Genomic DNA, 26099 nt, shown 5'->3' on the forward strand with positions numbered 1-26099 from the left:
CCTTCTATTTTTACCCAAATCCTGCCCTGCCTTTGCTACTTGACAGTTAATCGCCTTATGCCAGGCTCACAAAGCTGGCTCGTGCCTTCGGATGAAATCTTCACTCCCAGCTACACCCTGGCTCATCTGCCAGCCACTCGTAACAACATCCCATCTTAAGGGATTTCTCCCTTCGCCCCGATAAGACTCTGAGAAGCATGTTTCTCGTGCTAATTTTGCAGTGTTTGTCATAATCAATATTTATGAATCCTAAAGACTGATTTTACTGCATTTATATCCCACTTTTTTCTCCTAGGAGATCAAAGTTGCATGCTCCCCCTCAGTCCTCACAACAGCCCTGTGAGGTAGGTTAGGCTGAGAGGCTGTGACTTAACTCTAAGGTCGTCCAATGAGCTTCAATTTGAACCCTGGTCTCCCAGGTCCCAGTCCAACACTCTAACTCCACCTCTCTTGGGTGGGCTATCGGTGCCGCAAGTTAAAAATAAAGCAAAAATTGTGGTACGGAACATGTGGTTAAATGAAAAATATATAGGCAGTTCAGTTACTCATTGATTGATTGTGTGACTGCAGTACATTGTTTATCGCTTTCATTTTATGGATCAATGGTCTTGTTAGATATTAAAATTCCTGTGAAACTGCTGTTTCAGGGGTTGTTTTTAAAAGTCTGGAACAGATTTATCCATTTTGCATTGCTTTCTGTGGGAAAGTGTGCCTTGGTTTTGGAACGCTTTGGTTTTGGAACGGACTTCCGGAACGGATTACGCGTGAGAACCAAGGAACCACTGTACAGTGGTACCTCTGGTTGTGAACGGGATCCGTTCCGGAGCCCCGGTCGCAAACTGAGAGGAACGCAATCCGCGTCTGTGCACGTTGCAATTCGCCACTTCTACGCATGCGTGTGATGTCATTTTGCGTGTCTGCTCATGCCCAAGTGGCGAAACCCGGAAGTAACCCTTTCTGGTACTTCCAGGTTGCTGCGGGACGCAACCTGAAAAGACCTAACCTGAACCGAAGGTAACATGAGGTATGACTGTACTGCTTCTCAGATCTTACCAAAGCTTATGTAAAGAGTCCTCCGGTTAAGTTAAAGGTAAAGGGACCCCTGACCATTAAGTCCAGTCGTGGCCAACTTTGGGGTTGTGGCGCTCATCTTGCTTTATTGGCCAAGGGAGCCGGCATACAGCTTCCGGGTCATGTGGCCAGCATGACTAAGCCACTTCTGGCGAGCCAGAGCAGCGCACGGAAACGCCGTTTACCTTCCCGCTGGAGCGGTACCTATTTATCTACTTGCACTTTGATGTGCTGGTGCTGGAGGAGACTCTTGAGAGTCCCATGAACTGCAAGAAGACCAAACCTATCCATTCTGAAGGAAATCAGCCCTGAGTGCTCACTGGAAGGACAGATCCTGAAGCTGAGGCTCCAAGACTTTGGCCACCTCATGAGAAGACTCGACTCCCTGGGAAAGACCCTGATGTTGGGAAAGATTGAGGGCACAAGAAGAAGGGGATGACAGAGGACAAGATGGTTGGACAGTGTTCTCGAAGCGACCAGCATGAGTTTGACCAAACTGCGGGAGGCAGTGGAAAACAGAAGTGCCTGGCGTGCTCTGGTCCATGGGGTCACGAAGAGTCGGACACGGCTAAACGACTAAACAACGACAACTTTGACGTCCTTTCGAACTGCTAGCTTGGGCAGGAGCAGAGACTGAGCAACAGGAGCTCACCCTGTCTCGGGGATTCGAACCCCCGACCTTCTGATTGGCAAGTCCTAGGCTCTGTGGTTTAACCCACAGCGCCACCCATGTCCCCACCAGTTAAGTTACCTCCCGGCTTTTGGGAAGCATATTGCCCCGAGTCTGAGCTTGAAACTAGACAGAGCTGCCTGAAACGATACTACTGATCTGTAAGCATGCATTCTGGAACAGGAAGTAAAGATTACACCTGAGCAAAGCCACAACCTTCTCCCACGCCGTTCCTTGCCCTGAGCACAGAAGATTGTGTCTTAACGCCGTCTTTAATTATTTCTAATTAAAAGGGCAGAACAGGCACTTGGAAAAAACAAAACCTAGTTCTTTTTCTTTTGCTGACGGCTTCAAACAATCAAAGGCAACTGCTGAAACATGCGGAATTTCATTCCTTCCCTGCGAGATAATCAGAGGGTAACGCGAGCAGCTGGTTTCGTATCCAAGCCCCTTTAAAACTCTCCACCATTCATTCCCTGCAGAAGGCACAGGGTGAGCCAGCCAGCTAGCCAGCCTGCCCAGGCATCTTCCTGCTTCTGGAGGGGGCAAGGTGGTTAGATTGGTCTCAACTAGGGCCAGTGCCTTTTCAGTATTGGCCCCGACTTGGTGGAATGCTCTGTCACAAGAGACTAGGGCCCTGCAGGACTTGACATCTTTCCGCAGGGCCTGCAAGACAGAGCTGTTCCGCCTGGCCTTTGGTTTGGACTCAGTCTGACCCTTATGTTTCCCTCATAAGGTTTTGTTCCCTTATGGTTTTGTTCTATGGGCTACTATTAAAATGAGGCTGCATTTTCTGCAACATAGATGGTATTTAACACCTGAAAGAATAGCAAAAAAGAATAAAAACTGTAGCGATATCTGCTGGCGATGCAACACGGGAAAATGTACTATGATACATATATGGTGGAATTGTTTAAACATCAAACAATTTTGGGAAATAATATATAATGAAATGAAAAAAATGTTTAGATACTCATTTAGGAAAATGCCAGAAGGTTTTCTATTGGGAATAGTACCAGGAAGCCTAAAGGAAGAAGATAAGACCTTATATTTATACGCAACAGTAGCAGCAAGGCTATTGATTGCGAAAAACTGGAAAAGTGGTATAATACCGACAAAAACAGAGTGGCTTGCCAAATTATTGGAGTATTACAATATATCCAAAACAATGGAAGAAATTGGAAGGATTTCAAAAGAAAAGATAGATAGGGACTGGAAGGTGTTTAAAAGATACTTGCAAAATCATATCGAAAAATCAGAACTCCTATTAGAATAAACAAGTTCCGTTTCAAATACTGAAATATCAAATAAGATGGAAAACAATGTGTAATAGAAAAAGAAGTATGAAATTAGAGTAAAGGTGTGTGAAAGAAAGTAATAGAAGTGGAAAGATATTGTAATTGAGTAGATTGGAAGTCAAACACAAAGGTGGGGCGAAGGGTTGGTGGATGGTGATGGGGAAAGGAACGATTTGTGGGATTGAGTGTAAGTATGTTTGAACATTTTTAAGGATTGTATGAAATGTATGTTTGTATGCTTGTATATGTGCATTAATGATGAATTTACATTAAATAAATAAATAAATAAATATTTTTTTTTAAAATGAGGCTGCATTTTAAATTATATTTTAACCGGTATTTTAAATTGTTAGCCGCCCTGAGCCCGGCTCTGGCCGGGGAGGGTGAGGTATAAATAAAAATTTATTATTATATTATATTAATATTTGCTCTAGTTGATCCCATCTTCATTTATATTCATAGAATCTTAACAGCTGCAAGGGGACATCAAAGGTCATCTAGTCCAGCCCCCTTGTAATGCAGAATCTCAGCTAAAGCATCCCTGACAGATGGCTGACCAATCTCTGCTTAAAAACCTCCACGGAAGTAAAATCCACCACCTATTGAGGGAAACCGTTCCGCTGTCAAACAGCTCTTACTGTCTGGAAGTTATTCCAAATGTTTAGTCAGAATCTCCTTCCTTGTAACTTGAAGCCACGGGTTCGAGTCCTACCCTCCAGAGCGGGGGGGGGGAAGCATATTGAGGGCTACGTTTTCAAACAAAACAAAACAAAACAAAACAACCCCATTGATTTTAGTCTTGGAGGAGATCAATACCTGCATCAACAGTGTTTTACCTCACAGAGAAATGCCATCATGTTAGGTAGGGGTGAGCGGTCTATCAATGAAACCAATTTGAAGTTAAGATTGCAATAATGGCTTCAGAATGACAGTATATTGCCGTGAGGGGCCATCGCTGGGAAGGTCATGCCGGAGCGATCGCTGGGAACCACTGGAGGGTTCTTTCACTCCTCTTGCTCCCTCCCTCCCAGGACCTCAGCATCATGATGATGATAATAATAATAATAATAATAATAATAATAATAATAATATATTATTTATACCCCGCCCATCTGGCTGGGTTTCCCCAGCCACTCTGGGCGGCTCCCAACATAATATTAAACATTAAAAGCTTCCCTAAACAGGGTTGCCTTCCGATATCTTCTAAATGTCAGGTAGTTGTTTTTCTCTTTGACATCTGGTGGGAGGGCATTCCACAGGGCGGGTCCCACCACCGAGAAGGCCCTCTGCCTGGTTCCCTGTAACTTATACTGGTGTATCGCGATAGTTAAGTTTGCGGTCTATCACAATGCTGAAAACCAGATTATCGCAAAACCCTAATGGTAGGCGGCCACAATGTGAAGGCGCGAACAGTACAGAGCTAAAAAGCACTCCTTAAATAACCAATGTACACCAAAGCATTGTACGAGGATACCTGTCCAATGGCCTGCGAAAAGTAAAACAAAACCCGCCAGGTTATCAGACCTGGAAACTTGACATTTCAGCCTTCCCAGGGCTGTATATGGGACCAAGGCACATACCATGACGGTGATGCCATCTTTCTCCAGCGGAGTCTTGTCATAGGTAACTTCGCAAACCCTCACGACTGTCGTCGCACCGTATTTCTTCAGGTCCTGCGCAGGGGAAGAAGGGGAAAGAAGACTTTAGCTCGGGAGAAGAGTCAGTGGAAGAAGATTGGAAGAAATTTAAAGACTATCTACAGAAATATTGTAAAATTGATGAATGTTAGGATGATGTTGGATAGAAATTAAGCGGTTTTCAGCTGTAATATTATAAGGGAATATGAAAAATGGATTATTTAGGTAAAAATTTAATGTCATAATATTTTAAAATTAAAGACTAGGATAAACAAAGAGGGTAGGGATTTGCTGAACCAACAAACCGAACTGGAATACAAAAAAGGGAGGCGTGAGGAGGTCCGGGAAACAAGCTAATGAAAAATAAGTAATGGAAGGATGGAGTTGTTTTTAACCATTTTTATTTTGTATTTTCTTTTTTTCCATTTTTATTTTGTAATATTTTGAAAATCTTAATAAATATCTTATAAAAAAAGAAGACTTTAGCTCGCCTGGCCTGAATCATGGCTTCGTAGACTGACCACAAGGGTCATTCTGGTACTTCCTGCCGTGAAGGAATCTTTAATACAGAACAACAAACCCCTGTGTTGCAAACAACACAAGCAACACGAAGACCAGTCAATCTTTGAAAGTCCGTAGAAGTATAATGTTTTCTTATTGCTGCAATATTGCTCTGTACCTTTAAACTGAATTACTGCAATTCAGTCTCCCCGGTAATGAGTGCCACCTGGGAATAGTTACTTCAGGTTTCATGCAACTGGTAGCAGTGGTTACATATCCACATGACCACTGCTCCTTGTGCATTTTTCTAATCTATAGGGTATGTACCTTTGTCCTTCTTATTGTAGTTGTAGCATATAATAATAATAATTTATTATTTGTACCCCGCCCATCTGGCTGGGTTTCCCCAGCCACTCTGGGCAGCTTCCACAAAGACCAAAAATACACTAAGATGTCACGCATTAAAAACTTCCCTGAAGATGTCTTCTGAATGTCAGGTAGTTGTTTATCTCTTTGACATCTGGTGGGAGGGCGTTCCACAGAGCGGGTGCCACTACCGAGAAGGCCCTCTGCCTGGTTCCCTGTAACCTTGCTTCTCGCAGTGAGGGAACCGCCAGAAGGCCCTCGGCGCTGGACCTCAGCGTCCGGGCAGAACGATGGGGGTGGAGACGCTCCTTCAGGATTGTAATATATGGGTTGTAATGTGTGAAGTTTATATAGCTTTCATGTACACAGGTCATTGTTTCATATTTGAATTCTTTTGTAGTTGTGCTGAAGAAGATTCCAGGGAAACAGTCAGATTATCTGGGATCACTCTCCTACGTTCGTTATTCACTTACTACTTTGGCACCGTGAACACCTACAAAGTTTACCGCTTAGCCCACAGGATATCATCTATTACTTTGTTTCAACCATAGACTTATTATACTTCTACGGACTTTCAAAGATTGACAGACATGTGTTCCTTTGTTTTCAGATATATTAAGAGAATTTACAAGTCTCTGGAAACCAAGCCTGATGAGGAACAGTTGCTGTTTTGTTCTGGATTGTTTTATTTGATGGTTTAATGTGTTGTAAAGCACTTTGAGGTTTTTCCCCTTTAAGATTCAAAGCGGTATAGAAGTGAAATGAATAATGCCAATAATAAACTCCACTAAAAAAAGGCGATTAGACCGTCCACCGTGGTGACCGTAACTAGGTTTAAGGTGCCGTTTGGCGATTAGCTTATATATGGGGGACACCTGGCTTACTAGCAGTACATGTGAAAAGGATCTAGGAGTCTTGGTGGATCACAAGCAGAACATGATTCAACAGTGTGATGCAGCAGCAAAAAAAGCTAAAGCTATTCTAGGCTGCATCAACAGAGGTCTAGTGTCCAGATCAAGGGAAGTAATAGTACCCTCTATTCTGCCTTGGTTGGACCACACTTGGAATATTGTGTCCAATTCTGGGCACCACAGTTTAAGAAGGAGATTGACAAGCTGGAAGGTGTGCAGAGGAGGGAGACCAAGATGATCAGGGGTCTGGAAACCAAGCCATATGAGGAATGGTTGAAGGAGATGGGTATGTTTAGCCTGGAAAAGAGGAGACTGAGAGGAGATATGATCGCCATCTTCAAATATCTTAAGGGCTGTCACATTGTAGAGGGAGCAAGCTTGTTTTCTCCTGCTCTGGAGGGTATGACTCGAAAGGAGACTCCGACTCAACATCCTGAAGAACTTTTTGAGAGCAAGAGCTGTTTGACAGTGGAACAGACTCCCACAAGAGGTTGTGAACTCTCCTTCCTTGGAGGTTTTAAGCAGAGGTAGAATGACCACCTGTCATGGACAATTTCGTTGAGATTCCTGAACTGCAGCGGGTTGGACTAGATGACCCCTGGGTCCCTTCCAACTCTGTGATTCTATGAAGCCACCAGACACAACTTTGATCTCTTAGTCTGTGTGCACATTTTACCTTTAAAGCCCATTCCATGCACATTTGCCCACCCACCCCCAAATTATTCCGGGCAATGTAGTTTGTCAAAGGGTTGTTTGGAATTGTGCTCCTGCAAAGGATAAACTACACTGCCCAGAATTCTTTGCTGGGGGGGGGGGGCGTGATCTCATTCTGCTTTAAAAGGTATCATGTAAACTTAGCCACAGTTCCCCCCTCCCCCCCCATTTATTTATTTTTAATAGGGGTGGCTGTGATGCAAGTATTCAGACTACATTTGGCAGGAGGTTCTGACCGCTTTGGCGGCTGAGCTTGCCCAGGCAGATCCTTGGGAATGCTGAATTACGTCACCTGCTAACCAAACCAGGTGCCTGGCTGCTTGTTCTTCCCAAAAGCACCCCTTGCTTTTACTCTGCATGAATGTACTTCCGTCCCTCTGCTTTGCCACAGGCCCCTTCCTGTGTCCCTACTGCCTTTTGTTTTTAAAGCCCACCCAGATCTGCTTAACATTTGCTGGGCAGTTTTTGCCCTCTCCTTTATACCTGGGCTTACGGCCAGGATGCTGTTTTTAGCTGTTCGTCTCTTCTCTCTCTCTTCCCCGCCCCCAAAAGGCCCCCAAAAGAGCTCTGTTGTCCGCAGATGTTGATCTGGTTACGTGGGCAACTCGGCGAACTTGCAGCATACCTACCGGGATTAAAAATAAACGCCCTCGTTTAACCTTTGAGGGAGCAGGAAAGAATAACACTGCCTTCCCTGGCTGGAGTCTGCTTTCTCTAAAGTAGGACTTGGGAGGAGAATCTTGTGGGAGGAGGAGCGACTAGGCCAAAGATGGCGGACCTCAGCCAAGTGTAGCCTTCCAGACCTCTCTCTCTCTCTCTCTGGTCCAATTGATCTAGTAACTTCATCCTGTATTTAAAACCCACAAGAAAGTCTTTGCCCTGCTCTTCGTAGCAGCCCTTTGGGGATTTCAAGACAGTTGTCAATGGCCCCATTTTGGGTAGTACAGTGGTACCTCAGGTTGCGAACAGGATCCGTCCCGGAGCCCCGTTCGCAAACTGAGCAGAATGCAACCCGTGTCTGCGCATGTTGCCGCTTCTGCACATGACGTCATTTTGAGCGTCTGCGCATGCGGCGATACCCAGAAGTAACCCTTTCCGGGTCGCTGTGGGACGCGACCTGAAAACGTTCAACCTGAAGCAAACGCAGCACGAGGTATGACTGCAGCTGCATCGTGGGCATAGAAGGCTAGATTTGTAGCGTTGTCAATCTCAACTAAGGCATCCATGACAGGTGGACGTCCAACCTCTGTTGAAAAGCCTCCAAGGAAGGAGAGTCCATCACCCTCTTACTGTCAGAAAGATTTGCCCGATGTTAAACTGAAATCTCCTTTCTTGTAACTTTATGCCGTGGGTTCGAGTTCTACTCTCCAGCTTGCCAACAGCCTTCTTAAATTGTGGCACCTAGAACTGGACACAGTACTCGCGAGGTGTGGTCTGACCAAGCGTGGTACTGGTTTTAACCAGCCTAGGACCCTCGTACCTACGGGACCGCCTCTCCTGGTATGTCCCACGGAGGACCTTACCGTCTTCAAACAAAAACATATTGGATGTCCCAGGCCACAGGGAGGTTAGGCTGGCCTCAACCAGAGCCAGGGCTTTTTTGGCTGTGGCCCCAATCTGGTGGAACGCTCTGTCACAAGAGACCAGGGCCCTGCGGGACTTGACATCTGAATTGATTTTAAAATGAATTGATTTTAGAATGTTGTGTTATATTGTTGTTAGCCGCTCTGAGGCTTCGGCTGGGGAGGGCGGGATATAAATAAATTATTATTATTAATATTATTATTACTTCCCTTGATCAGGACACTCTACGTCTGTTGAGGCAGCCTAGAAAAGCATTAGCCTTTTTTGCTGCAGCATCACAGTGCTGACTCTTGTTAAGCTTGTGGTCATCTAACAACCCTAGATCCTTTTTACATGGCCTGCTAGCAAGCCAAGTGTCCCCTGTCTTCCATTTGTTAATCCAATTCTTCCTGCCCAAGAGCAGAAAGTGCCATTTGTCCCTATTAAAATTCACTGGGTTAGTTTGGACCCAGTTCTCTAGTCTGTTAAGGTCATCCTGAATCCCGATTCTGTCTTCTGTGGTATTAGCTACCCCTCCGAGTTTGCTCTTCCAGGTGCACTAGAGACTCCCATGATTGAAAGACCCACATTGGCTCCCAGTACGTTTCCGAGCACAATTCAAAGTGTTGGCGCTGACCTTTAAAGCCCTGAACGGCCTCGGTCCAGGATACCTGAAGGAGCATCTCCACCCCCATCGTTCAGCCCGGATACTGAGGTCCAGCGCCGAGGGCCTTCTGGTGGTTCCCTCACTAGGAGAAGCCAAGTTACAGGGAACCAGGCAGAGGGCCTTCTCAGTAGTGGCGCCCGCCCTGTGGAACACCCTCCCACCAGATGTCAAAGAGAACAACAACTACCAGACTTTTAGAAGACATCTGAAGGCAGCCCTCTTTAGGGAAACTTTTAATGTTTAATAGACTACTGCATTTTAATACTTTGTTGGAAGCAGATGGGCGGGATATAAATAATAAATATAAATAAATCAGCAGGGTCAAGGATGATGGGATTTGTAGTTGAGTGCCCTTTCGAGAGGCTAAAAGAGTGACCACCCCTGTTTCAAATGGGCAACTTGCTGTTCTGGGGGTCTGAAGAATGATGTGCTGAAGAATGACGACACTTTAAGCCCTTCCACTGGCTCCATGCAGACAGCTTTGACCTTGATGGTCTAAATATTACCTTACTTTCAAAGGTAAACACCTTCTGACTGTTGACTCTCCTGGCCCAGCCTGTTACAATTACAATTCGGCCAAAACAATCTTTCTGCGAACCAGATCCCTTGCCGAGCAAAAACCATCTCCAGGAAAACAGGGAGAAAAGGAACCACCCGCTGGGTGCACTGGGATAACTTGGGGGTCAGTGCTAAGGGGCAAGCGGGGTGCGGAATGACTTTCCCGCTTTGGAAAGCTGGTATTAATCCCACTAGTTTTACTTGCATTCAGAATGAAAGCGCAATTGCTACTGTTTTGAATTTTATTGTGTTATTATCTTCCTTAGTGGGCTGTGCAAACCGATATTCTGATTGATGCTTTTTTCATAGGGCAGGGCAAGGGGAATTTGGGGGTGAGTTTCTGGAACCGAGGAGGCGGTATCCTGAAAGTGTCTGGGAACCACAGATCTATCCAAAATGGTTTTATTTTGCAGCCTACAAATGCGACGGCTGATACAGACCGAACGTTCAGCAAGCGAGTAACCTTTAAGTAGGCTAAACAAACGGTCCTTCCATCTAGGAGTTGGACGTGAAGACAGCAGAACCAATTTTCTGCAGGAGCGGCGGTGCCAAAAGTTTGTGGCTTATCTGAACCGCTGGCAGCCGAGGTCCTTGAGAACTTTCCAAGTACGTCAGAACTTCAGGTAATCTTCACATACTCTGGAGCTGTCCGGAGATCCTATGGTGACTAAGGCGGTTTTCTGAACAAGGCACCTAACATTCAGACTGAATCCCTCTCCAGTTAACAGTGAGAGAACGTCAGGGGAAAATACACCCTTCTTTGTTTGACATGTAAGAATGTGCAACTTCAAGATTAAGACTCTCACCCACTGTCTTTAACTGGGATGGGAGACTCCCCAAATTCTACTCTATAGTTGTCCCAACTCCCTGAAAACACAGGGAACGCTTTTGGGGTGGGAGACAGGAGAGTCTTTCTCTCCAGCTCTTAACTCAATATGTGCTTGATCTGAGATTGGATAGGGACCAGGAATCCCTCTTTCCTTGCAACATTCCTGGAACAGACTCCTGGAAAAGTGATGTAGTCTTAACTTTTTTGGGTTGCATCCAAAGCAGTGACTATGGGATTCTCCCTCTCTGGTTATCCCCTACATCGGTTCTGCGGTTTCCCAGAACCAAATAAAGCAGATTGGGGGTGGCAGCAGTGTCCATCGCGCAGGTTCCTCATTCCCCTCGCACAACTGTTTTGTTGGCCGCTGCCCTTTGCGCCCGTCCCCCTCAAAAACATCTGCTAGAGCGGAACACCAACATATATGGCCTCGGTCCAGTATACCTGAAGGAGTGTCTCCACCTCCATCGTTCTGCCCAGACGCTGAGATCCAGCGCCGAGGGCCTTCTGGCGGTTCCCTCGCTGCAAGAAGTAAAGCTACAGGGAACCAGGCAGAGGGCCTTCTCGGTGGTGGCACCCGCCCTGTGGAATGCCCTCCCATCAGATGTCAAAGAGAACAACAACTACCAGACTTTTAGAAGACATCTGAAGGCAGCCCTATTCAGGGAAGTTTTTAATGTGTGACATTTTAATGTATTTTTAATCTTTGTTGGAAGCTGCCCAGAGTGGCTGGGGAAACCCAGCCAGATGGGCGGGGTACAAATAAAATTATTATTGTTATTATTATTATTATTATTATTCTGGGTGGAACCTGCAAGAGGGCCTTTTAAACCAATGGGCAAACGCAGAATCCGATTCGACCCCAACATTTCCAATTTGCTCAGGCGGACTTACCTCAATGAAGGTGTTCAGAGTGGCGTTGGTTGGGTTGTGAGTTATCAGGAATCTCATGTTCTTGTAGCAAACCTCCACAGGCGCCGGGCGGTTCATGCGGGCCATGGCGGAGGAAGGAGTGGGGGTCTCAAGATTGGTTGGAGGGGTGGGGTGGGGGAATCAAATGCACACACACCAAAATCCAACACGCCCGCAAAGGAGGTGGGGGAAAAAAAAGAGAAGATTTGCAGGGCGAAAAAGGAAATGGAAGAGTTTGGCAAAAGGCTATCTTTTCTCCCCCCTGACAAATGTTGTGCAAAATATTCCCAGCTTTGGGGAGAGAGCAGGCCGGATTCTCTAAACCATACAGTTAAGGTGGGGGAAAATGGAACCCTGTGCTTGCTTGTTGCTGAGCAAAAAAAAAATCAAAACAAAACCAAAACCTGCTGTAGTGTCAATTTCCTTTGTGTGTGCAATTTTAGACGTCCTTCGCTGCTGCTTCGCTTCCCTGCCTGGGCTCTCTCTATCTCTCTCTTCCCCCTCTTTAGAAAGGCCTCTGCATTCGGTTAACCCCACCGGCGTCCGTCCTGCGCCATCACGTTACCCCATCTGGATATGTAGAATATTTGGGGGCAGCGATGGGGACCCGGGGCGGCTCAGGCTGGGGCAGCGGGCGGCAAAAGTCCTCCTTGGGCTGCAAGAGCCATGCACAGGAGACCTGAATGGTGAAGCCCGACGACTCAGGGCGCCCGGTTTTGGGCGGGGCGGCGGCGTCCTTCCTTCAGCGGGCAGGATGTTGCGCGGGGCAGTGCTCAAAGCTGCAGCCGGGACCCTCCATAAATCGACAGCCTTTCAGCATACGAGACAATCTGGAAGAAGGGGAAATGGGGGAGAGGGAAAAAAAGAAGGGAAGGGTCTCTGGTCAGTGGAAAAGTCTCCATCGATATGGACTAATAATAATAATAATAATAATAATAATATTCATACCCCGCCCATCTGGCTGGGTTTCCCCAGCCACTCTGGGCGGCTTCCAACAGAACACTAAAATACAATAACCTATAATAACATAGGCAACCAGATGTTCCAATTTGGCGACTTCAACCTTGGTTTAAGGAGCCATTTGCCACCCAACTTATATACAGTCATACCTCATGTTCTTTCAGGTTACGTACCGCGGTGTCCCGAAGTACCAGAAAGGGTTACTTCCAGGTTTTGCCGCTCATGCATGCACAGAAGCACAAAATGACGTCATGCGTGTGCGCAGAAGTGGCAAGTTGCAACCTGCGCATGCACAGATGCGCTGCTGCAGGTTGTGTTCTTTTCATGTTGCGAACGGGTCTCCAGAATGGATCCCATTTGCAACCAGAGGTACCACTGTATATGAGTTTCTAACACCGACTCTTATATACAGATATATAGTACAGTGACACCTTGATTCTCAAACTTAATCCGTTCTGGAAGTCTGTTCCAAAACCAAAGCGTTCCAAAACCAAGGCGCACTTTCCCATAGAAAGCAATACAAAATGGATTAATCCGTTCCAGACTTTTCAAAGCAACCCCTAAAACAGCAATTTAACATGATTTTTACTATCTAACGAGACCACTGATCCATAAAATGAAAGCAATAAACAATATACAATCAATCAATCAATCAATCAATCAGTAACTGAAAGGGGTTCCACACAGTCACACATACAAAAAAGCAAAATAAACAGCAAAAACAGACAGACCTTGGCGTAACACTCAAAACCGAAGTGTGGCACTCAACTCGGAAGCGTAAAACTCAAAACGGAGCATGTTCGGCTTCCGATAAAAGTTTGCAAACTGGAACACTTATTTCCGGGTTTGCAGTGTTTGGGTTCCAAGTTGTTTGAGTACCAAGGCGTTTGAGAACGAAGGTACCAATGTACACTGGTAACAAGCACTATCTAAACACTTCATTTAAAATGTAATAATAATAATAATAATAATAATAATAATAATAATGGTACCCACTTTTCTATCCAGTATGGAGGAGCATTGCACAACAGATAATCCCTCTCTCTCTCTCTGCTAGGAAGTGGTACCCAAAAGGTTGACATCACTAGCCTGAACTTGCCCAGCCTATTCTGCTGTCACAGTATGCGACACGTGAGGTCACAATATGGACCAGGGGAAGCCATCCTCTAGTCAAGAGGGAGAAAGGTCTTTTTCTCTTTTGCAAACCGCTTTGAGACGTTTTGCAACCAAGAGGTGTACAAAGTTTATGAAATAAATAGGACGAAAATGATGGAAGGAGGAGGTGGGGAAGAGAATAGGTGCCTTCCTAAATCTGCCCCCGTTCTTCGTCCTCCGTTAATCCTGGACTGGGAAGCAGCTGGACTAGACCAGTGTTAGAAACTCAAGATATATAAGATAGGAACAGCTCCTTAAACCAGGGTTGCGGTGACCAAAATGGAATGTCTAGCTGCCATTTTGGGCCCAAGCGGCTCAAAGGTCGTATTTTTCAATGTGACTCTTTGGTTCCTCAAATTCTTTCTTTTTTATACCTAAATTCTTATTGGTTTTATAAACTTTACACAAAGTGCAATTCATACACTTTGACTTCCCAGCTTTACATTCATGAGGTTTTCCCCTACAGACAAATTACCTGCTGCCTCATTAGAGATGGGAAGGCCTGGAAAAAAACCCTGGAAAATTTTGGAAAAAACCCAAGGCCCTCCCTCATGAAAAAACAAACAATCAGTTTGATATAGTCTGAATATTCCACAGAGAGTGTTTTTTTTTCTGGAAAAAAAGCGTTTTGGGGAAAAAACCTGTCCCCCCCCCATTCTGCCCCCCAAAGCCTTTCCATCTCTATGCCTATACACAATTCTTATTCTATTATAAATTTCTTTACTCTCTTCATTCTTACAATCCTCCCATTGCAGTGTGACGCGGCAGCTAAAAAAGCCAATGCAATTCTGGGCTGCATCAATAGGAGTATAGCATCTAGATCAAGGGAAGTAATAGTGCCACTGTATTCTGCTCTGGTCAGACCTCACCTGGAGTACTGTGTCCAGTTCTGGGCACCACAGTACAAGAAGGACACTGACAAACTGGAACGTGTCCAGAGGAGGGCAACCAAAATGGTCAAAGGCCTGGAAACGATGCCTTATGAGGAACGGCTAAGGGAGCTGGGCATGTTTACCCTGGAGAAGAGGAGTTTAAGGGGTGATATGATAGCCATGTTCAAATATATAAAAGGATGTCACATAGAGGAGGGAGAAAGGTTGTTTTCTGCTGCTCCAGAGAAGCGGACACGGAGCAATGGATCCAAACTACAAGAAAGAAGATTCCACCTAAACATTAGGAAGAACTTCCTGACAGTAAGAGCTGTTTGACAGTGGAATTTGCTGCCAAGGAGTGTGGTGGAGTCTCCTCCTTTGGAGGTCTTTAAGCAGAGGCTTGACAACCATATGTCAGGAGTGCTCTGATGGCGTTTCCTGCTTGGCAGGGGGTTGGACTCGATGGCCCTTGTGGTCTCTTCCAACTCTATGATTCTATGATTGCTTAAACTTCCAAGACCAGTGTGATGTGACCTTCGCCAGGAAGGAAAGCACCTGGAACAAGCACCTTGAGATGGTTGCCTGTGGATATCGCCCCTCTTCCCTTCTTGCTCCTGCCTGCTGCCGGGCGTTATGGCATGGACTTCCCAACTGCACCCGGAACCTGAAAGCTGCAACGCTAGCAGTTTGGAGCTGACTCATACATATGCAAGCATCGGTTGCAAACAGCCGTTACTGAACAACTCGCAGCTGAGTATTGTAAACTGCTGACTCAGAAGAGCAGGGTGGTTTGGTGACCTCGGGTGATTTTAAAGTTTTCCCCGTGGTTCATCAACATGCACAGACTCACCCTTGTCAGGGATTGAAAAGATGAGGAAATAAATATGTCGCCGGATGTGGGACAGAGACCCTAAACTCGCTTCCTGGCAGGTAAGCTGTGGCTGTTTGCAGGGGGAAAGAGGAGGAAGGAAGAAGAAGAGGAAGAGGAAGAAGAGTTTGGATTTGATATCCCGCTTTATCACTACCCTAAGGAGTCTCAAAGGGACGCGGGTGGCGCTGTGGGTTAAACCACAGAGCCTAGGACTTGCTGATCAGAAGGTCGGCGGTTCGAATCCTTGCGATGGGGTGAGCTCCTGATGCTCGGTCCCTGCTCCTGCCAACCTAGCAGTTCGAAAGCACATCAAAGTGCAAGTAGATAAATGGGTATAGTTCCGGCGGGAAGGTAAACGGCGTTTCCGTGCGCTGCTCTAGTTCGCCAGAAGTGGCTTAGTCATGCTGGCCACATGACCCGGAAGCTGTACGCTGGCTCCCTCGGCCAATAAAGCGAGAGCCATACCTCCAGAGTCGTCTGCGGTTCCCTCGCTGCGAGAAGCCAAGTTACAGAGAACCAGGGAGAGGGCCTTCTCGGTGGTGGCACCCGCCCTGTGGAACACCCTTCCATCACGTTAAGGAAATAAACAACTATACGACTTTTAGAAGACATCTGAAGGCAGCCCTGTTTAGGGAAGCTTTTCATGTTTAATAGGTTTTTGTATTTTAATATTCCGTTGGAAGCTGCACAGGGTGGCTGGAGAAACCCAACCAGATGGGCGGGGTATAAATAAATTATTATTATTATTATTATTATTATTATTATTATTATTATTATTATTATTACAATTTCCAATCTTCCCAATGACCTTTTATCTTGTTCTGTCCCACTTTAACTGCAATGCCTTGCAGCACGGCGATGAGTTTGCCTACAGCCTTATTAAGTTCTGATTATCCCTCCCCTGCTGGGGAAATCCCAGGCCAGCAAAGTCGTGGCAATGATGGTATCAGACCACGTCGACGGCACCTGCAAGAGGGAACGTCCAAGAGCTTGTCAACGCCGCTTTGAACTTTTATCTCACTCTCTCGAGAGCCCTGCCAACAAAGCAAGATCTAGCTATGGCCTCATTTCTTCCTTTGAAAAGATCTCGGTCCTGGCTACACGGCAAGAGATTTGCATCTCTCCACTGGGCCAAGAGACGGGGTGATAATGCAAAGCAGACCGAACAGCTTCTTGGACCGTCTACAACGATGCTTGCTCTTTTGGGAGAGATGCAAGCACTGAGAAACATATGCTCTACTCGGCTGATCCCAAATATTCACACACACACACCATAGCTGTCAACTTACAGATTTGAAAATAAGGGACCAGCAGCCTCAAACATAAGGGATCAGCAGCCAAAATAAGGGATTTTGCTTAACATACAGAAATCCGGCACTGATGGAGCTATGCTGCTTTGGCTGCGACTGACTGTGTTTTGCTGGGGGGTTGGACTAGATGATCCTAAGGGTCTACACCTCCCACCAAAGAAGAGGGGCAGACAAAACTGATGAACGACATCGAGATGGAAAAGCTTACAGGCAGAATTAGAAACTAGGAAGAGGACCTCTTTAATAAAGAATGGAGAAAGCTTATAATTTATTTGAAAAGCTATTGTGAAGAGTTACATACATTGGTAGGATTGACAGAAAACTTGTAGTAAAAATTTGAACTATGGATGGACAAATGATTTATAAAAATAGAGTTATGAAAGGGATGCAGAGGGGGAAATCACTACATTAAGATGCTGCACTGGTTGGAGGGGATGCTAAGAAGCACATTGGGGCTGCCGCCGTCCTGGCGCAAGGAGTTCCATCAGCCCTTCCCCGCCCGAGAGAGGGAGGGAGGGAGACTCTCGTCCACGCCGCCCGCGAGCCCGGCATGAGGCGGTTGCAGCTGCACCGCGGCCCTTCTGCGTCCCTCCCCATCCCCTCCTCTTCCTCCTCCCTCAGGCTGCCTCCTCAGCCGCCACCTCCGGCTTCCCCTGGCAGCGCAGTGGAAGTCTCGCAAGAGAGGGGCTCCCTGCCCACCCGCCGCCACCCGTCTTCTCATGACGCACCCCTGAGGGGAAAAAGGGAGAGACGGAGACGCTCTCTCTTGCAGCAGAGGACCCCGAGCTACTGCTTCCCTCCCGAGCTGGGCGAGCATGAAACCTGGGAAATTTAAGAGACATCATCAATAAGGGACAGCAGCGGGACACGGCGCTTGGATATGGGAGTTTCCCACCAAATAAGGGACGGTTGACAGCTATGACACACACCCCTCCAGGAGATAATTGCTTTTACTGAGGCTCAAAGAGAGACGCGTGGAAAAACGGGCACACGACATGCCCAGAATACAAAACAACACAACAGGTTGCCTGATAGCGGAGGCTCCCAGCTGTGGGGAACGGGTGTGTCCTAAAGAATTTCCTGTCCTTTCCCTATTGTTCCCGAAATCAATCGTGGGCGAGGCTTTCCTACCACCCCATTAACAGCAGCCATGCCCTTCCTCTAGAAGATGCCAGATTACAGACTCTAAACCCTCCAGAACAGGGGAAGCCAGAGCATGGGTATGTAAAGTAAAAATGTATAGGGTTTTTTCTTTAATTAAACAAAAAAAGCCCCCCCCCAAATTTACTTATGACGAAGGATTTGGCACAATATGCCCCGCGGTACTGCGCTAAGACAGGCCAGCTGACTTAGAAGCCAACAAATTTTGTGTCCCATTACCACAAGAGAAGAAGGTGCGAGAGACACCAAAAAAAACCTTGTTTCCTATCCGCAGTGTCGATAACCACCAGTGGGTGAGATGGGGCTAGGTACATTTTGAGAAATCTCCAGCCTCATTTCCTTGTGAAACTGAGGAGTTGGAACCGGGCTGAATAGAATTCAGTTTATTCTGTTGCAATGAAATGCGTGTAGCCTCGGGCTCAGACATGTTTAGAACAGCTTTAAACAAAAGACCCTACAAACTGAAATCCAGTATACATAATATCGGTAGGTCTCTGACCCATCTGATGTGAAACCTTTGCAATCGTATCCGAATCAGAGATCACTGGACTGGGACCAATATTCATACAGTAATTTTATTGATAATTAATGACTACCCAAGCCTCACTTTGCTTCTCAAACAATGGCAGCCTTATTCCTTCCTTTGATGCTAATCTACACACACACACACACACACACAGAGCTGGCTTCCCACCGCTGAGGCAAGTCTTCCTTTTTCTAAAAAAGAAAAAGGAGCCGAACTATTTTAGGTTCAACGTGCTCACTTTGCAACGAGATTTGCAGAGAGAGAGAGGCCCAGCCTTCTCAAGAGAGCGGGTGCCATTTGGACAAAATCACACACCAAAAACGCGTGTGGGTGAAACGACAGCCGACGGATGCCTTACCTTCCCCTGTTCAGAGTTTCCCAACACAACGCACACCGAGCGCAGATGCTGCAAGTTGAGGCACGCACTACAATCCTCACACGGCTCCAAAAGCACTGGGCGAGCCCTGGGACGTGGTTCTACGAGTAGGGTTCCGGGTCCATCGAGGGCAGAAGGCTCCTAAACCTTCCCGACGTTACCTTCGCTTTGCGCGAAGGTGTTTCTCCCACCTCCTCAAAGGCATTTTGCTTCCCCGTTGTTGCCTCTTCTCTCTGAAGTAGGAGAGGAACTCCTGCCAGCGGCCAGAAAGCCTGTCCGTGCGTGGCGGAAGGAGCACCGGCAAAGTGTGCGCCTCCGGTGTGCCGGGGCTGGCTCTGGCAGCGACTCAAGAGCTCTGAAGCTTGCAACGTGCTAAGAATAAGCCGGAGGCAAGCATCAGGCTTGCGCGCCCCTCCTACGGAAGCCCTGGGTGTGCCAGGCCTTCGTCACACCAGCAGTTTCCTCTTATTTCCAACCCAGAAACTGCTGTGTCGAGAGAGAGAGAGATGAGTGCACAAACATCCAGAAACATGCTGAATCGGAAACGGACTGGGATCGCTGCCAGCGACGCCTGCTCGCTTGGGTAGCCAAGGCCAGGAATCGGGGTGTGTGTGTGAGAGAGAGAGTGAGCTGGTGTCGCTCTCAGCATCCCAGGGCTTTTGGGGAGGAGAACCCCGCGCCTGGCAGACTCTAAGTCTTCGCAACAAGTGGGGATTGTGAGAAAAGACAGTCTTGAGATACGAAGCCAAAACTTCGGGGAATCTTGGTTTTAGACCAAATCAGACCACTGGTCCATACAGCTCAGCGTAGTCTTTCCTGGTTGCTAAGGGGTCTCCAGGGTTTCAAAGGCAGGGGTCTTTGGACTGAACCCAAGACTTCTTGCACACTATGAATAGGATCATAAAATTGTACAGTTGCAAGGGACCCCTGAAGGTTCTCTAGTCCAACCTGCTGCAGTGCAGCAATCTCAACTACCGCTGTTCATTATCATTGCTGTCAAACTCATTTCAGGTAGGAAAGGATCCTGTTTTTACAGTTGTATTTTTTTTTTGGGGGGGGGGGTGTATGTATGAGATCAGGGAATCCTAGAGTTGGAAGGGACCCTAAGAATACAGTGGTGCCTCGCAAGACGAAAAGAATCCGTTCTGTGATTCTCTTCGTCTAGCGGTTTTTTCGTCTTGCGAAGCAAGCCCATTGACAGATTAGCGGATTAGCGCTATTAGCGGCTTTTAGCAGCTTATCTGCTGATCGGATCAGCTGATAAGCAGCTTAGTGGCTTAGAAAAAGGGGGGGGGAAGGGGAAAAAACCAGCAGGAACTCGCAAGACATTGTCGTCTTGCGAAGCAAGCCCATAGGAAATTCGTTTTGCGAAGCACCTCCAAAACGGAAAACTCTTTCGTCTAGCGAGTTTTCCGTCTTGCGAGGCATTCGTCTTGCGGGGCACCACTGTAATCTTTTTTTCTCCCTTTAGAATTATTGTATTAAATCATAAATGTACAACAGCTTCTTAACTCTACACACACACTTAAATTTTTAAAAGGAAAACTTTATGTCCCATGATCCTGGCTAATAGCTTTTCAAAACTTTGAGAAAACACTTTAAAAAAAGGTTTCACAGAGGTAAAAGAACAGCTTCAGGTTTTCGAATAACATCGTTAAGGGAACTTATCTCAGTCGTGCATAAATATGCAGTGATATGGCAGAAGACACCAGAGCAGATGCAGAGAGCCGTTTCGTGAATAGATCCGATTATTTAATACCTTACTGGGGAGGAAGGATTGTAAAAATGCCTTTGAGGCAGTTTCTTAGCTTTTAAATTTCTGTTTCTTTCTAATGGTCTTTGTAAGAGTGCAGAAGCATTCCTTTGATAATGTTAAATTTGTAAGTTTCAGGGACCCTAAGAGTCATCTAGTCCACCCCCCTGCAATGCAGGAATCACAACAAAAGCATCCCTGACAGATGGCCACCCAACATCTGCTTAGAAACCTTCAAGGAAGAAGAGTCCACGATCTCCCGAGGGAGACAGTTCCACTGTCCAACAGCTCTGACTGTCAGAAAGCTCTGACAGAAAGTTCTGGGCACCACAGTTCAAGAAGGACACTGACAAACTGGAACGTGTCCAGAGGAGGGCAACCAAAATGGTCAAAGGCCTGGAAACGATGCCTTATGAGGAACGGCTAAGGGAGCTGGGCATGTTTAGCCTGGAGAAGAGGAGGTTAAGGGGTGATATGATAGCCATGTTCAAATATATAAAAGGGTGTCACATAGAGGAGGGAGAAAGGTTGTTTTCTGCTGCTCCAGAGAAGCGGACACGGAGCAATGGATCCAAACTACAAGAAAGAAGATTCCACCTAAACATTAGGAAGAACTTCCTGACAGTAAGAGCTGTTCGACAGTAGAATTTGCTGCCAATGAGTGTGGTGGAGTCTCCTACTTTGGAGGTCTTTAAGCAGAGGCTTGACATCCATATGTCAGGAGTGCTCTGATGGTGTTTCCTGCTTGGCAGGGGGTTGGACTCAATGGCCCTTGTGGTCTATCCCAACTCTATGATTCTATGATGTTCAGCTGGAATCTCCTTGTAATCTGAATCCATCGGTTCAGGTCCTATCCTTCGAACCAGCAGGGAACAAGCATGCTCCATCTTCCATGTGACAGTCTTGAGATATTTGAAGATGGCTATCACATCACCTCTCAGTTTCCTCTTCTCCAAGCTAAACATGCCCTGCTCCATTCCTCTTACGGGGCTCTCCTACAATGCAAATTCTCCCCTACTAAGCAATGGACCTTCCCAAACAGAAGACCTGGGATTTTGAAAATCCCCCCCCCCACTTGGAAACTCCCCCCCCAACATATTTATTCCTCCTTTCCTTTTTCCATAACCCCTACCAGCTTGCCGCAACGTGTTGCTTTGACGAGCCGGCGAATTATAAATTTGGAAATCTGCAAACCCGTAGCTTAGGAAGAGCTGCGTGCTGAGATACCTGGGCTTGGTTAAAGGAAGAGGCAATTTTGAAAGCAGCTTTAAGAAGGCATCGCCTGTCCGTGCAGGAACCTCCTGTTGCAGGAAGTACAAAGCGTTCGTCCGAGGGTGGTCGGGAAAGAGGCTTGGGGAAATCGCTGGCTAAAGTTCTGCAAGAGGAGGAGGTGAACAAAACCAGTCCCTGGAGTTTGATTTCTCATACGCGAGGCTTACCTTTCCGAAGAGGAGAACCTCCAGGTTGCCCGAACGCCTCTTGCAGCCAGATTTTCGCCCTGCTGAGGACTGCTCAGTCCCCCTTCGAAGAGGCTGGCTGCCGGCTAAGCCCGTGGCGTGATCTGCCTGACAGCTCTTGTTTTGCAACGCTTACCTTCGGCAGGGTCATCGGCTGCTTAGCACCGGGTGCACAGAGCCTCAAAATAGAACACAAGGGCTAAGCACATAAGTAAACGGGAACAGGGCAGCTGAATGATGCAAGGGATACGGCAGCCGGGGGGGATGGACAGACAAGAGAGTGAATCTTTGTCAATCGCCCCCCTCCCTTTGCACAAAACAGCAGCAGCAACGAAAAAGGAGAAGGCAACTTTTTTCTTATAAAGAGAGTTCCATGTTGTTGTTGCTGCTGCTGCAGGCTACTTCCTGCTCCTGGCAACTTTGCATTTTGGTGGGTGCCTGTGAGAGGCGGCCGATAAAGGCTTCAGAACGTGGCAGGCAGGCGAATGCCCAAGGAGACCCCCTTTCCACTTTTGCAGCCCTTGGGAAATATTATTGCAGCTATGTGTTTCTAAATCCCATTAGCTCTCAAGGGCAAGCCCTGTTCATCTGCTTCACCCTTGCTACCAGTGTTGTTGTTGTTGTTTAGTCGTTTAGTCGTGTCCGACTCTTCGTGACCCCATGGACCAGAGCACGCCAGGCACTTCTGTCCTCCACTGCCTCCCGCAGTTTGATCAAACTCATGCTAGTAGCTTCAAGAACACCATCCAACCATCTCATTCTCTGTCGTCCCCTTCTCCTTGTGCCCTCCATCTTTCCCAACATCAGGGTCTTTTCCAGGGAGTCCTCTCTTCTCATGAGGTGGCCAAAGTATTGGAGCCTCAGCTTCACGATCTGTCCTTCCAGTGAGCACTCAGGGCTGATTTCCTTCAGAATGGAGAGGTTTGATCTTCTTGCAGTCCATGGGACTCTCAAGAGTCTCCTCCAGCACCATAATTCAAAAGCATCAATTCTTCGGCGATCAGCCTTCTTTATGGTCCAGCTCTCATGTTAAATCTACACAAACACACACACACCACCAACAACTGACACAAGCCAAGGCTCTACGCTTGAAGCCCCAGACACAAAGCCCCTGTCTGCACACTGTTTCAACTTGGATAGCGTTAACCCCGCCATGCTGCTTAGATTTGGAAATCGAGGCGCGCAATTCAGCATCCTGGGAGCTAGACTGGTGACTGGGAGTGGCTGCCGGGACCACATAACACCGGTCCTGAGAGATCTGCATTGCCTCCCAGTACATTTCCGAGCACAATTCAAAGTGCTGGTGCTGACCTTTAAATCCCTAAATGGCCTCGGTCCAGTATACCTGAAGGAGCGTCTCCACCCTCATCGTTCAGCCTGGACACTGAGATCCAGCGCTGAGGGCCTTCTGGCGGTTCCCTCATTGCGAGAAGTGAGGTTACAGGGAACCAGACAGAGGGCCTTCTCGGTAGTGGCACCCACCCTGTGGAACGCCCTCCCTTCAGATGTGAAGAAAATAAGCAGCTATCCTATCTTTAAAAGGCATCTGAAGGCAGCCCTGTTCAGGGAAGTTTTTAATATTTAATGCTGTACTGTTTTTAACATTTGATTGGGAGCCGCCCAGAGTGGCTGGGGAAACTCAGCCAGATGGGCGGGGTATAAATAATAAATTATTATTATTGTTGTTTATTACTATCCACCTCTTTTTTAGCATTGGAAAAATGGCTTTGAAAACCTACAGACAACGCTTAGTAGGATCTCAGAAGCCAGGTCCGGTGTGTGTGTGTGTGTGTGTGTGTGTGTACATTTGCACCAAAATTTGTTTGCGGGGAGAGGGAGTGTTTCAGCGCTGCACAAATCTAACTGCCCTCTTCTGTGACTAAAAAGAGAATCTTGCAAATGAAGCTTACTCGTGCAGATATGCTTATTTTAGGTAACGCGTACGGGTCACGAGCAAATTCAGTGTTTCCTGGTGCAAAGATGAGCTCTGCGTTTGTGCGTGTAAAATGTGAGAAGGCACACGCGTGCCTGAGCATGCACAACCTGCGCACACACAAACTGTTCCACCAGCGGTCTCTAGAGTTCCCCGTTCCCAGCAAGGCTGCATCCATATCCCATTTTACAGTAATTATGAGCGGTACTTATAACAACTACGGTATCTTGGAGTTTTACAGCAGTGATGGTAATGGAAAACCACTATTAAAAAATACAAGTAGTCACTCCCAGCGGTGCTATACCAGCACCTCTGGCAACTTAGGAATAATGTTGATAACCGGCAAGCCCCAGAGGCATAAAGGGCTTACAATGCTAAGGAAGAAATTATCCTTTGACCCATAGCTCTTGATGATGTGATTAAACAGTTCTAAAGTGCAGGGGGGAGCAAGCCGGGCGAGAAATTCTGGTATCCCCTTTGGGAGAGAGGGGAGCAAAACGAAGCCGCTTGGCCCGGGGTCTATTTATAACCCTAAATCACATTGCACAGAACCGCCAGAGCCAGGATGCAGCCGCTTTGAAGGACATACCCTCATATCCTGTGCAAACTTCTCAGGGCTGTTTGATAAACATCGGCGGGCTCCCCTCTTGCGAGAGACACCTGCGCTACATCTGCTTGGCGCAAACATCTGGCTTTTGTTTTCAAGATGGCAAGGGAGGAGGGAAACCGTTGGGAGGAAGATTGCTTCGACTTTACGAAAACACTTAAAAGAAGCTAAGAACAGCCCTGTTCGCTTAGACCGAATAAAATCCACTTGGTTCAGGATCCTGTTCCCACCACAACCCCCCCTCCCAATAGCGGGCAAGGCTATCCGGAAGCCAAGAAGAAAAGCACAAAGGGGACGCTGTTCCCTCTTTGCTGTGCCCAGAATAGGAGAGCTGGAAGGGACCTCCAAAGGTCATGTAGCTCAACCCGCTACTGCCTATAATCCAATTGTGTCTGGGTTCTCCCACACAAGCAGCCTCCTGAAAATCCAAGCACACTTGCACAGACCAGTGGAAATGCATGCTTTGTAAACTTCACCAGGTCGATAAAAACAGGAAACAGAGCGCTAGTTAGCTCAGCCACCAGCCTCTCCAGATTTGGAAAGGGTTAATTTGCTCCTTGACCAACCTAATTTCATCTGGGTCAGGCTCTGTTCTTTTCAGTCAGTCTTCCCAGCCAGCCTGCCCCCCATACAGATGTATGGGGTTTCATAATCCCAGCCAAACTAACAAGCGCCCCTTTCCCCACAGAGCTAAGCCTGCGAACATTCCGCTGACAGTTCTATCAGTCACAGAATGCCCACAAACATCTCAACATCACTTGAAATGCAACAAACCAGCGTCCGAACGCTTCAACGCCGGCAATATGAACACTGCGCAGGCGGGCACAAAAACACACACACACAGGCAGGCCAACAATGACGCCAGCTCACCACCTGCCAAGCTATTATTCATCTGGCAGCTCTCTGCGCGCATCACAGAAGGAGTAAGCGCTCAGGAGGATTTAGGGAAGGATCACAGGGAGATCAAACTCTTAACTAACTTGATCCAGATTTCAAACACATCGAAAGCTACTGGAGTGGAAAAGGCTACGGAGACAACTTCACCCCACCGTTCTCTGGGGAGAATTTCACCCTGAGACGTGGGCTGGGGACCCCAGGGAATGCGCGGCGCATGTGTTTCTTTGCACCGCATACATTGCGCTGTGACTCAGGGTATTTCAGAACAATATACTCTGAAATGGAGCAAACTGCACGACTGGTCTCTTCTGCAGGTCACTGAACAAATCTCCTCCTGTTAGCCGTCACCTTTCCTGCGAAAAACCAGGAAGCTGTCAGATAATGGGAAGCAATGTTCGAAACTCCCATTGTTCCAGGCGCATTTTGCAGCAGGGAATTTCATTAGCGCGAACCATTTCTGAGCTCTGGGCTCAGTACTGCACCTAAGATTTCAGATTAAAACTGCAGAGTGGAAGGAAAGGAGAACC

General features: G+C 47.1%; 1 protein-coding gene across 4 annotated transcripts in view; it reads right to left on the reverse strand.

Moving 5' to 3' along the window:
* PTP4A3 (protein tyrosine phosphatase 4A3) overlaps positions 1 to 26099 on the reverse strand; it is a 109424-nt gene that overhangs the window by 15881 nt on the left and 67444 nt on the right. For 2 of the 4 annotated variants that reach the window (XM_082235989.1, XM_082235992.1), the window contains 2 exons: positions 11677 to 12524; positions 4620 to 4712 (listed from right to left, as the gene is read on the reverse strand). In XM_082235989.1, the coding sequence (XP_082092115.1) occupies positions 4620 to 4712; positions 11677 to 11781 (198 nt within the window). In that variant the 5' untranslated portion in view covers positions 11782 to 12524. Of the gene's footprint in view, positions 1 to 4619; positions 4713 to 11676; positions 12525 to 13650; positions 13766 to 18907; positions 19131 to 26099 lie in introns of those variants that run through there. The other 2 variants (XM_082235990.1, XM_082235991.1) reach the window with 2 other exon arrangements.

Source organism: Podarcis vaucheri (assembly GCF_965113315.1).
Source record: "Podarcis vaucheri genome assembly, chromosome: 8".
NCBI lineage: Eukaryota > Metazoa > Chordata > Lepidosauria > Squamata > Lacertidae > Podarcis > Podarcis vaucheri.